Source organism: Aethalodelphis obliquidens, unplaced genomic scaffold (genome assembly GCF_003676395.1).
Source record: "Aethalodelphis obliquidens isolate GAN/ISIS:26980383/991018 unplaced genomic scaffold, ASM367639v1 scaffold86, whole genome shotgun sequence".
Lineage (NCBI taxonomy): Eukaryota > Metazoa > Chordata > Mammalia > Artiodactyla > Delphinidae > Aethalodelphis > Aethalodelphis obliquidens.
In genome coordinates this window covers 4,492,593-4,505,511 of record NW_020838030.1, presented here as the reverse complement: position 1 = coordinate 4,505,511, position 12,919 = coordinate 4,492,593, and the positions used below count along the sequence as shown (strand labels likewise).

The window sequence follows — 12,919 nt, the reverse complement described above, 5'->3', positions numbered from 1 at the left end:
TTGCCATTCCCCACCATCTTCCCAGAAGCCTCTCAGCCTATTCAGTTTTGCAAGTTAGTCAGCAGATGGGGATCACAGGGTCCCAAGTAACAAGACCCTGAGGCAGGCTCCTGGGGCCCTGAAGGCTGGGCAGGCTATGGACCCCGTGAATTTGAGAACTGCAGAAGTACAGTGTCAAACTTGGGGCTGCTGACTTCCATCTGCGTAGTTTTCAGAAGTGCTGGGGCCATGAAAGCTGGACTGCTGTGTAGACAGAAGGTAGATGGATTCCAGGATTCTAACCTCAGCACAGTACCTTCTCTAAGTCACTTACTTTTTCTAAGCCTCACTTACCTAATCATAAAATGAGAACAGGACTGGCGACCTTGCAAATCTGTACATTTGTTATTTTTTCTTTCATTCACAAACATTTGAGAGGATTACATGACATACAATAGACGCTCAAGAAATGTGAGATTTCCCCTCACTGTCCACCGTGCTTTCTTTCTTTCTTTTTTTAAATTTACTTTATTTTATTTTTGGCTGCATTGGGTCTTTGTTGCTGCATGCGGGCTCTCTCTAGTTGCGGCAAGTGGGGGCTATTCTTCATTGTGGTGTGTGGGCTTCTCATTGCAGTGGCTTCTCTTGTTGCAGAGCATGGGCTCTAGGCACGCGGGCTTCAGCAGTTGTGGTGCACGGGCTCAGTAGCTGTGGCTCGCGGGCTCTCGAGTGCAGGCTCAGTAGTTGTGGCGCACGGGGCTTAGCTGCTCCATAGCATGTGGGATCTTCCTCGATGAGGGCTCGAACTTGTGTCCCCTGCATTGGCAGGTGGATTCTTAACCACTGCGCCACCAAGGAAGCCCCACTGTGCTTTCTTGACTGTTTTAACCTTAATGTCCAATGACTATAAGTAGAGAACTAAATTCCTATGTTTTTTTTTTTTTTTTTTTGCGGTACACGGCCCTCTCACTGCTGTGGCCTCTCCCGTTGCGGAGCACAGGCTCCGGACGCGCAGGCTCAGCGGCCATGGCTCACGGGCCCAGCCACTCCGCGGCATGTGGGATCCTCCCGGACCAGGGCACGAACCCGTGTCCCCTGCATCGGCAGGCGGACTCTCAATCACTGCGCCACGAGGAAAGCCCCCTATGATGATTTTTAACACCACTCAGTTCCAGGGGTCCCAATGACCACTGCAGGCCATGTCAACTTGAGGTGTCCATAGCAAGGGTGGCAGTGAGGCAGCCTACTGCTGCCACCCTGCCAGTGCCCTGGTCCTCCCTGACTTGGAGGAACCAGTGCCAACCCTGCCATGGGCTGAATGAGGCTGGTGCAGCCTGGCCTCCCTGGATGCAGCCTGACTGGCTTCAGAGCAGAGAGGCTCAGAGCTGCTCTCCCAAGCATGTCTGATCAGCAGCCCCCTCCCCTGGCCCACCGCACAGCAGTGACACTGTTCCTGCCACGCTCTAAGGAGTGAACAGGGGACACGAGGCAAGGCCACAGAGCTACCCCCTATACACAGGAAGGGTGTGACTTACAGTGTGAGCATTGTTGATCTTCTTCACTTCCCATTGGCCCAACCCGGTGTAAGTCAGCAGAGAGATGGCTCCATCTGAGCTCCCACAAGCTAGGATCAGGCCGTAGTCGTGGGGGGCCCAGCACACAGAGTTTACTGCAGGAAGGAGGGAAGAACAGTGAGCAGACTTTCAGTTCTGAGACTTACTGTTTTACTAAATTTCTAAAAAAGAAAATTGTAGGGATCACCGGGGGAGGTTGTAATTTTGTCAATTAAGGAGATTTAAAAAACCCACCACTACTAATATCATCATAAACTAAAGCCTATCTTATAATCTGAGAACAAGGCCAGTACTTAAAATGAATAAACCTTAAAAAACCAAAAATCTCGCTATGTTGTCTTTGCTTTTCTCATTTTGCTTTGGATTGGCTTTAGGTCTTAAGGCCTTACCTCTGTTGTGGAAAGAGTAACAGAAAAGCAACCAAAGCCCAGGGGACAAATGACGAGCATCACAAGGGGAAAGCCGAGGGTTAGCCAAGACAGAGGCCTCCCCCTCTCCCCCAGGGCCCCTCTGCCCGCCGCCCTCTCCCGCCACACTCAGTGTACCTGAGGAGTCGTGTCCCGTGTGCTCATGCGTCTTCTCCCAGGTGCCATTTTCCTCTTTCCAGATAATGACTTTGCGGTCATAGGAGCAGGATGCCAGGACATTGCCATACATGGGGTGGGCCCAGGCCACTTGCCACACAGGACCCTCATGACTGCAAGGGGAGAGGGTCAGAGGTTGCTCAAATGGGCCAAAGGAACCCACAGTGCTCTGCCAGCCACTACTTTGGACAGAAGTGAATGGCTTCTCAGGACAGAACTGCCTAAAAATTTCAAAAAGGAGAGCCGTGTATAATGTCACTCCAAAAGGGACCGTCATTGGGCAGTGAGGACCCTGAGGCCGAAGGCGAGTCAGCCCCTCTGTCCCGACATGGCAGAGCCCTCACCTACCCCAGATGGTGGCCAGCATAGCCTACATGTACTGTCATCAGCACAGTCACCAACAGATCCAGGGTTTACCCCCACAAGTGCTCTGGATATATCTGTAGATGAATCACTACTCCTCTTCCCAGACAGTCACCTTCTTGAGGAGGCAGTGACTATTTCACTTTGATACCTACCACTACTCTTTTAACTTTATCAACAGGCATGTCTCTCTCTTCTCTTCCCATCTCTGTGCGTTCACTGTCTGAGCACGTACCCTGTGCCAGGCCCTGTACTGGGGCCGTCCCTCAGAACGGGGGGCACCCAGCACACAGAGGTGGATGGCACAGAGGGGATGGGACAGGCTCTTTCACATCTATTCCACACTCACTTGCTGCCTGACTTTAGGCCAGGGCCATATCCTCTCTTTGGCTTTGTCTCTTAACAGAGGTGTCAACAAGACTTCTTTCACATGGCGGTCACGAGGGAAATGTTTGTGATAACTCAATAAAGAGCTTACAACAGTGCTTGGTACAAGAAAAGGAAAAAACACAAGCTTGATGACTGCTAGCTCTGGTGCTGCTCCCTGCTCCCCCATCCACCCCGGGACTGCTGACACTCAGAGTTCTCCTCCCTCCAGCTGGGACAGTGGTCCAACCCCAGTCTCTACAAAGGAGCTGCTAATGAAACTCTTGTAGACTCAAACGTCCTACAACTAGTGTAATTTTAACTGAGGGAACAAAGAATGGGGGCCTGAATTTATTACCCTCCAATACTTTTCATACTTAGAGCAGAAGAAAAACGCAGAGCAGAGGACCGAGTGACAGCAGACTCAGTCCTGGTGACTGCCCCCACCCCACCCCCCTCCGCCCAGCCTGCCGGCTTCCCGAGCTGTCCTCTCTTTGCAGCATGATGCCCAGATGGCAGCCAGGCCTCGACCGCAGAGCTCTCCGCTCAGCCACGGGCTGCTGAGCAGGGAAGGCGGCATCTGGCTCCTGAGTCACTTGACTCTTGACACTCAGGAAGAGGTGGAACTTCTAGGCCTATCTCCTGAAACGGCTACTGACTTAGCTATGTCTGTTTTAACCTATTCACAAACATGTACTGAACACCCACTTGTCAGCGATTCTTAACTTCTCCTGTGCAGTCTGGTGAACGTTATGGTCCCTTCTCAGAATAATGGATAAAATACTTAGAGCTAGGGCTTCCCTGGTGGCGCAGTGGTTGAGACTCCGCCTGCCGATGCAGGGGACACGGATTCGTGCCCCGGTCCGGGAAGATCCCACATGTCATGGAGCGGCTGTGCCGGTGAGCCATGGCCGCTGAGCCTGCGCGTGCGGAGCCTGTGCTCCGCAACGGGAGAGGCCACAACAGTGAGAGGCCCACGTACCGCAAAAAAAACAAAAAACAAAAAACAAAAAAAAATACATAGAGCTAGGATTACAAAGAAAACCCAATTATACTGATATACAGTTATCAAAACGTTAAAGAACAATTTGTTATTAGTGATACGTGTGCTTCTTTGTTAACGCTTTAAGTAACAAACTCTAGTGGCAAGTCTAATAACCATTCTAACTTCAAAGTAGTGATGAGCATAAATGCTGTTTTGAGAAAGCTACAACAACTGTAATGTGATATAAAAATATCTGTGACGGTCTTCCCTAGTGGCGCAGTGGTTAAGGATCCACCTGCCAATGCAGGGGACACGGGTTCGAGCCCTCGTCCAGGAAGATCCCACATGCTGCGGAACAACTAAACCCGTGCGCCACAACTACTGAGCCTGTGCTCTAGAGCCCACAAGCCACAACTACTGAAGCCTGCAAGCCTAGAGCCCATGCTCCGCAACAAGAGAAGCCACCACAATGAGAAGCCCGCGCGCCGCAATGAAGAGTAGACCCCGCTCACCGCAACCAGAGAAAGCCAGCGTGCAGCAACGAAGACCCAACGCAGCCAAAAATAAATAAATTTATTAAAAACAAAAATCTATGACTCCTATTGGTAACAAAGTGACAGGTACTATGAATACTACTGTAGTTCCTGGCCTATAGCCATAATTGAAGGAAATGCTAAATATCAGTGTCACTGAAAATAAAGAGGTAATGTTTTCCCTTTCCCAGTTCACCACCTCCTGAATTCTACCCACAGAACACTTGGAGATCCATGGTACCCAGGTTAAGAACCCCATCTACCTGAGGTAGTGAACTGAGGGAAAGCACTAGAGTGCGGCCACAAGACTGAGAGCCAGGATCTCAAGAATCTCAACAGGGAGAAAGGTAAATGAAACATCTGCAAATATTCACCGAGTACCTACCACGGGCAAACAGGCAGAATTATGGGATTTATATCATTACTATTACATTCTTAGATCACCAGCCTTGAGTCACTTTAGATCATGTGGTAGCTAACCTTGTTTAAAAAAAAAAAAGTTAGTTTCCCACTTTTGAAAATAGCAGTGGCCACTGGACGCTTGTTGCAAGTAGGCTCTAACTGGGTGGAGACAGCGGCAGCCTGTGTTGGGGGTGAGCGGGTGGAGGCTCTGAGAGCCTATAACTGACTCCCTCGCCCCAGGTCTGCCAGTGGGCATTTGGGCGGCAGAATTGGGATTTGCTCCTGGCTCCATCGGCCTGGGATACCTGATGAGGGCAGCCGGCTGGCTGGGACCAGGTGTCCTCTCCGCTGACTGCACTGCGGGCTGCTCTGATCTGGCCCTCAGCCCTTCCTGCCATGTCTGAGAAGCCCACTCTCTGAGACCTTGCCCGGGGTTGGCTGCACTCACCCCCTGAGGTCGGCGATGAGGATCTGCCCTCCGTTGCGCACGTCGAAGATCTTGACGGACCTGTCTGATGAGCAGGTTGCCAGGCGGGTGCCGTAGTAGTCCATCTGGGCATCATGCTGCAAAGAGAGGACAGCTCGGGAAGCCGGCAGGCTGGGTGGAGCGGGGTGGGGTGGGGGCAGTCACCAGGACTGAGTCTAGTAGGGACCAGAATCCACCTGAAGTTAATCAAACCTCAAAGAATCATCACTATCAGGCAGGAAGCTAGCATGTCAACGTTCTCACTTCTCTGACAGGTAATTTCCTTCTGAAAGGGACAAGAAAAACCACACCCAGCTGCTTTTAGACCCTTTACATCACAGGGGAAGTCCTTCCCAGTCCTGTTCTGCAGGGTGGGTATATGGGAGAAGAGAAGCTTGCCTAGCTTCCCTCTTCTTCCTCCTTCCTCACGCCCCACTGTGTTCTGAGGCTCCGTGGGCCGCCAGGGAGGTTTGGCTCAGCGCCAGAACCCAGGGCTAATGCTGACCCAAAGAAGCAGGCCACTGACTGCCTGCAGGCCCCAATCAGGTCCTCCATGATGCACGCCAGTACCCCAGACTCTCCACTCATGCCTTAAATGTCACTGGTCCCATCACTGATGAACCAACTTCATCGATGCTGCCTGGCCATCCAGACCTAGGGCTGGGCCCTGTCCACAGCTCCTTTTCCATCTGGGCGATGGCTCCTCTGAGCCAATCCACCTGCTGCCTCACTGTACTTACTGGCCCCTCCTGTTTGCTGGCCCTGCCTATTCCAACGGATGACACTTTCTTCACTGTTGCGCCTTGGGGGTTTCAGGAACTATTAGCTGTCACTCTTGTGGTCATCAGGGGCAATCACATCCTTTCAGAGGGAAGCAATCATTTCGTCTGCTTCAACACTCCTTCCTCACCTCCCTACCCAAGGAAAACATCCTGATTCTTCCTGGGAGGCCAACCCCCTCCACCATTCCGGGTCTTGGCTTGTTGGAAGGCAGGCAGGGCAGGTGCTATGACAGAGCTTCTCTGCAAGTGTTTTTCTGAAGCACTGCTGCTGCAGAGTGCTATCACACACTTTGGGAGGAAGTACGGCAAAGAACCTAAGAGATTTAAATCCTATCTCAAGTTACCTGCTGTGCAACCTTAGAAAAATTTCCTAATACCCTTGAACCTAGTTTCCTTATCTTTAAATGGACCTGATGATGGCATCTACTTCGAGGGTTGTTATGAAGCTTAAATGAGAAGTATTCAGCATGGGGTGTGATGCACAGTGAGCATGCAGACGTTAGTCATTACTACTTTGTCTCATCTGTTCCCCAAGATGAACCCACAGAGAGAGGGAGCGTATCCATAATTTTCCCCATCTTAGCTATGAGGAAATAGGGCTGGCTCAGAAAAGTTAAGAGATTGACTATGAGTTTGGCTCAAGATGGCAGAGTAGAAGGACATGCCCTCACTCTCTCTTGCGAGAGCACCGGATTCACAACTAACTGCTGAACAATCACGGACAGGAAGACGCTGGAACTCACCAGCAAAGATACCCCACATCCAAAGACAAAGGAAGCCACAATGAGATGGTAGGAGGGGTGCAATCACAATAAAATCAAATCCCGTAACTGCTGGGTGGGTGACTCACAAACTGGAGAACACTTATACCACAGAAGTCCACCCACTGGAGTGAAGGTTCTGGGCCCCACGTCAGGCTTCACAACCTGGGAGTCCGGCAACGAGAGGAGGAATTCCTAGAGAATCAGATTTTGAAGACTAGTGGGATTTGATTGCAGGACTTTGACAGGACTGGGGGAAACAGAGACTCCACTCCTGGAGGGCACACACAAAGTAGTGTGCACATGGGGACCCAGGGGAAGGAGCCGTGACCCCAGGGGAGACTGAATCAGACCTACCTGCTAGTGTTGGAGGGTCTCCTGCAGCGGCAGGGGGTGGTTGTGGCTCACCGTGGGGACAAGGACACTGGCAGCAGAAGTTCTGGGAAGTATTCCTTGGTGTGAACCCTCCCAGAGTCCACCATTAGCCCCACCAAAGAGCTGGGTAGGTTCCACTGTTGGGTCGCCTCAGGCCAAACAACCAACAGGGAGAGAGCCCAGCCCCACCCATCAGCAGACAAACGGATTAAAGTTTTATTGAGCTATGCTCAGAGCAACACCACTCTACCCACCACCAGTCTCTCCCATCAGGAAACTTGCACAAGCCTCTTAGATAGCCTCATCCACCAGAGGGCAGACAGCAGAAACAAGATCAACTACAATTCTGTAGCTGTGGAAGGAAAACCACATTCACAGAAAGACAGACAGATGAAAAGGCAGAGGACTTTGTACCAGATGAAGGAACAGGATAAAACCCCAGAAAATCAACTAAATGAAGTGGAGACGGGCAACCTTCCAGAAAAATAATTCAGAATAATAATGGTAAAGATGATCCAGGGGGCTTCCCTGGTGGCGCAGTAATTGAGAGTCCGCCTGCCAAAGCAGGGGATGCGGGTTTGTGCCCTGGTCCGGGAGGAACCCACATACCACAGAGTGGCTGCGCCCATGAACCATTGCCACTGAGCCTGCACGTCTGGAGCCTAAGCTCTGAAACGGGAGAGGCCACAGCAGTGAGAGGCCCACGTACCGCAAAAAAAAAAAAAAAAAAAAAAGATGATCCAGGACCTCGGAAAAAGAAGGGAGGCAAAGATGAAGAAGATGCAAGAAAATGTTTAACAAAGACCTAGAAGAATAAAAGAACAAACAAACAGAGATGAACAATACAATAACTAAAATGAAAAATACACTAGAAGGAATCAATAGCAGAATAATTGAGGCAGAAGAACGGATAAGTGACCTGGAAGACAGAATGGTGGAATTCACTGCTGCAGAACAGAATAAAGAAAAAAGAATGAAAAGAAATGAAGACAGCCTAAGAGACCTCTGGGACAACATTAAACACAACAATATTAGCATGACAGGGGTCCCAGAAGGAGAAGAGAGAGAGAGAGGACCTGAGAAAATATTTGAAGAGATTATAGTTGAAAACTTCCCTAACATGGGAATGGAAATAGCCACCCAAGTCCAGGAAGCACAGAGAGTCCCAGGCAGGACAAACCCAAGGAGACACCTGCCAAGACACATAGTAATCAAATTGGCAAGAATTAAAGACAAAGAAAAATTATTGAAAGCAGTAAGGGAAAAACAACAAATAACATACAAGGGAACTTCCATAAGGTTAAGAGCTGATTTCTCGGCAGAAATTCTACAAGCAAGAAGGGAGTAGCATGACATATTTAAAGTGATGAAAGGGAACAACCTACAACCAACATTACTCTACCCGGCAAGGATCTCATTCAGATTCGACAGAGAAATCAAAAGCTTTACAGACCAGCAGAGCTAAGAGAATACAGCACTACCGAACCAGCTCTACAGCAAATGCTAAAGGAACTTCTCTAAGTGGGAAACACAAGAGAAGAAAAGGACCTACAAAAACAAACCCACAACAATTAAGAAAATGGTCATAGGCACATACATATCGATAATTACCTTAAACGTGAATGGATTAAATGCTCCAACCAAGACACAGGCTCACTGAATGGTTACAAAAACAATACCCATATATATGCTGCCTACAAGAGACCCACTTCACACCTAGGGACACGTACAGACTGACAGTGAGGGGATGGAAAAAGATATTCCATGCAAGTGGAAATCAAAAGAAAGCTGGAGTAGCAATACTCATATCAGATAAAATAGACTTCAAAATAAAGAATGTTACAAGAGACAAGGAAGGACAGTACATCATGATCAAAGGATCAATCCAAGAAAAAGATATAACAATTATAAATATATATGCACCCAACATAGGAGCACCTCAATACATAAGGCAACTGCTAACAGCTATAAAAGAGGAAATCGACAGTAACACAATAATAGTGTGGGACTTTAACACCTCACTTACACCAATGGACAGATGATCCAGACAGAAAATTAATAAGGAAATGCAAGCTTTAAATGACACAACAGATCAGACAGATTTCACTGATATTCATAGGACATTCCATTCAAAAAGAGCAGATTACACTTTCTTCTCAAGTGCACATGGAACATTCTCCAGGACAGATCACATCTTGGGTCACAAATCGAACCTCCGTAAATTTAAGAAAATTGAAATCATATCAAGCATCTTTTCTGACCACAATGCTATGAGATTAGAAATCAATTACAGGGGAAAAAAATGTAAAAAACAAAAACACAGAGAGGCTAAACAATACGTGACTAAGTAACCAAGAGATCACTGAAGAAATCAAAGAGGAAATCAAAATATACCTACAGACAAATGACAATGAAAACTGGATGAAGCAAAGCAGTTCTCAGAGGGAAGTTTATAGCAATACAATCCTACCTCAAGAAACAACAAACATCTCAAATAAACAATCTAACCTTACCCCTAAAGGAACCAGAGAAAGAAGAACAAACAAAACCCAAAGGTAGTAGAAGGAAAGAAATCATAAAGATCACAGCAGAAATAAATGAAATAGAAACAAAGAAAACAATAGCAAAGATCAATAAAACTAAAAGCTGGTTCTTTGATAAGATAAAATTGATAAACCTTTAGCCAGACTCATCAAGAAAAAGAGGGAGAGGACTCAAATCAATAAAATTAGAAATACAAAGGGAGAAGTTACAACAGACTCCACAGAAATACAAAGCATCCTAAGAGACTACTACAAGCAACTCTATGCCAATAAAATGGACAGCCTGGAAGAAATGGACACATTCTTAGAAAGGTATAACCTTGCAAGACTCAACCAGGAAGAAAGAGAAAATATGAACAGACCAATCACAAGTAATGAAATTGAAACTGTGATTAAAAATCTTCCAACAGGGCTTCCATGGTGGCGCAGTGGTTGAGAGTCCGCCTGCCGATGCAGGGAACACAGGTTCGCGCCCCGGTCTGGGAAGATCCCACATGCCGCGGAGCGGCTAGGCAAAGGAAACATGGCCACTGAGCATGCGCGTCTGGAGCCTGCGCTCCACAGCGGGAGAGACCACAACAGTGAGAGGCCCGCATACCGCAAAAAAAAAAAAAAAAAATCTTCCAACAAACAAAAGTCCAGGACCAGATGGCTTCACAGGTGAATTCTGTCAAACATTTAGAGAAGAGCTAACACCCATCCTTCTCAAACTCTTCCAAAAAACTGCAGAGGAAGGAACACTCCCAAACTCATTCTATGAGGCCACCATCACCCTGATAACAAAACCAGACAAAGATACTACAAAAAAATTACAGACTAATATCACTTACGAATACAGATGCAAAAATCCTCAACAAAATACTAGCAAGCAGAATCCAACAACACATTAAAAGGATCATACACCATGATCAAGTGGGATTTATCCCAGGGATGTAAGGATTCTTCAATATACACAAATCAATCAATGTGATACACCATATTAACAAACTGAGAAAGAAATGCCATATGATCATCTCAGTAGATGCAGAAAACACTTTTGACCAAATTCAACACCCATTTATGATAAAAACTCTCCAGAAAGTGGGCATAGAGGGAACCTACCTCAACATAATGAAGGCCATATATGACAAACCCACGGCAAACATCATTCTCAATGGCGAAAAACTGAATACATTTCCTCTAAGATCAGGAACAAGACAAGGATGTCCGCTCTCACCACTATTATTCAACATAGTTTTGGAAGTCCTAGCCATGGCAATCAGAGAAGAAAAAGAAATAAAAGGAATACCAGTTGGAAAGGAAGAAGTATAACTATCACTGTTTGCAGATGACATGATACTATACATAGAGAATCTTAAAGATGCCACCAGAAAACTACTAGAGCTCATCAATGAATTTGGTAAAGTTGCAGGATACAAAAGTAATGCACAGAAAACTCTTGCATTCCTACACACTAATGATGAGGAATCTGAAGGAGAAATTAAGGAAACACTCCCATTTACCATTGCAACAAAAAGAATAAAATACCTAGGAATAAACTGACCTAGGGAGATGAAAGACCTGCATGCAGAAAACTATAAGACACTGATGAAAGAAATTAAAGATGATACAAACAGATGGAGAGATATAGCATATTCTTAGATTGGAAGAGTCAATACTGTGAAAATGGTTATACTACCCAAAGCAATCTACAGATTCAATACAATCCCTATCAAATTACCAATGGCATTTTTTACAGAACTAGAACAAAAAAAATCTTAAAATTTGTATGCAGACACAAACGACCCCGAATAGCCAAAGTGGTCTTGAGGGAAAAAAACAGAGCTGGAGGAATCAGACTCGCTGACTTCAGACTATACTACAAAGCTATAGTAATCAAGACAGTATGGTACTGGCACAAAAACAGAAATATAGATCAATGGAACAGGATAGAAAGCCCAGAGAGAAACCCACGCACCTATGGTCAACTAATCTATGACAAAGGAGGTAAGGATATGCAATGGAGAAAAGACAGTCTCTTCAATAAGTGCTGCAGGGCAAAATGGACAGCTACATGTAAAAGAATGAAATTAGAACACTCCCTAACACTGTTCACAAAAATAAACTCAATATGGATTACAGACCTAAATGTAAGGTCAGACACTATAAAACTCTTAGAGGAAAACACAGGAAGAACACTCTTTGACATAAATCACAGCAAGATCTTTTTTGATCCACCTCCTAGAGTAATGGAAATAAAACCAAAAATAAACAAATAGGACCTAATGAAACTTCAAAGCTTTTGCATAGCAAAGGAAACTACAAACAAGACAAAAAGACAACCCTCAGAATGGGAGAGAATATTTGCAAATGAACCAACAAAGGATTAATTTCCAAAATACATAAACAGCTCATGCAGCTCAATATTAAAAAAACAAACAACCCAATCCAAAAAATGGGCAGAAGACCTAAATAGACATTTCTCTAAAGAAGACATACAGATGGCCAAGAAGCACGTGCAAAGCTGCTCAACATCACTAATCATTAGAGAAATGCAAATCAAAACTACAATGAGGTATCACCTCACACCACTGAGAATGGGCATCGTCAGAAAATCTACAAACCACCAATGCTGGAGAGGGTGTGGAGAAAAGGGAAGCCTCTTGCACTGTTGGTGGGAATGTAAACTGATACAGCCACTATGGAGAACAGTATGGAGGTTCCTTAAAAAACTAAAAATAGAATTACCATATGACCCAGCAATCCCACTACTGGGCGCATACCCAGAGAAAACCATATTTTGAAAAGATACATGCAGGGCTTCCCTGGTGGTGCAGTGGTTGAGAGTCCGCCTGCCGATGCAGGGGACACGGGTTCGTGCCCTGGTCCAGGAAAATCCCACATGCCGTGGAGAGGCTGGGCCCGTGAGCCATGGCCTCTGAGCCTGCGTGTCCAGAGCCTGTGCTCCGCAACGGGAGAGGCCACAACAGTGAGAGCCCCGCGTACCGCAAAAAAAAAAAAAAAAAAAAGATACATGCACCCCAATGTTCACTGCAGCACTATTTACAATAGCCAGGTCATGGAAGCAACCTAAATGCCCATCGACAGACAAATGGATAAAGAATTTGTGGTACATATATACAACGGAATATTACTCAGCCATAAGAAGGAATGAAATTGGGTCATCTGTAGAGACGTGGATGGATCTAGGGACTGTCATACAGAGT

The 12,919-nt window shown here is 46.5% G+C and overlaps 1 protein-coding gene across 2 annotated transcripts in view; it reads right to left on the bottom strand.

Annotated features, from left to right (window-relative positions):
* Window positions 1-12,919, bottom strand: part of SEC13 (SEC13 homolog, nuclear pore and COPII component) — a 54,315-nt gene that overhangs the window by 37,406 nt on the left and 3,990 nt on the right. For both annotated transcript variants that reach the window (XM_027093833.1, XM_027093834.1), the window contains 3 exons: window positions 5,235-5,350; window positions 2,099-2,250; window positions 1,515-1,648 (listed from right to left, as the gene is read on the bottom strand). In XM_027093833.1, the coding sequence (XP_026949634.1) occupies window positions 1,515-1,648; window positions 2,099-2,250; window positions 5,235-5,350 (402 nt within the window). The remainder of the gene's footprint in view (window positions 1-1,514; window positions 1,649-2,098; window positions 2,251-5,234; window positions 5,351-12,919) is intronic.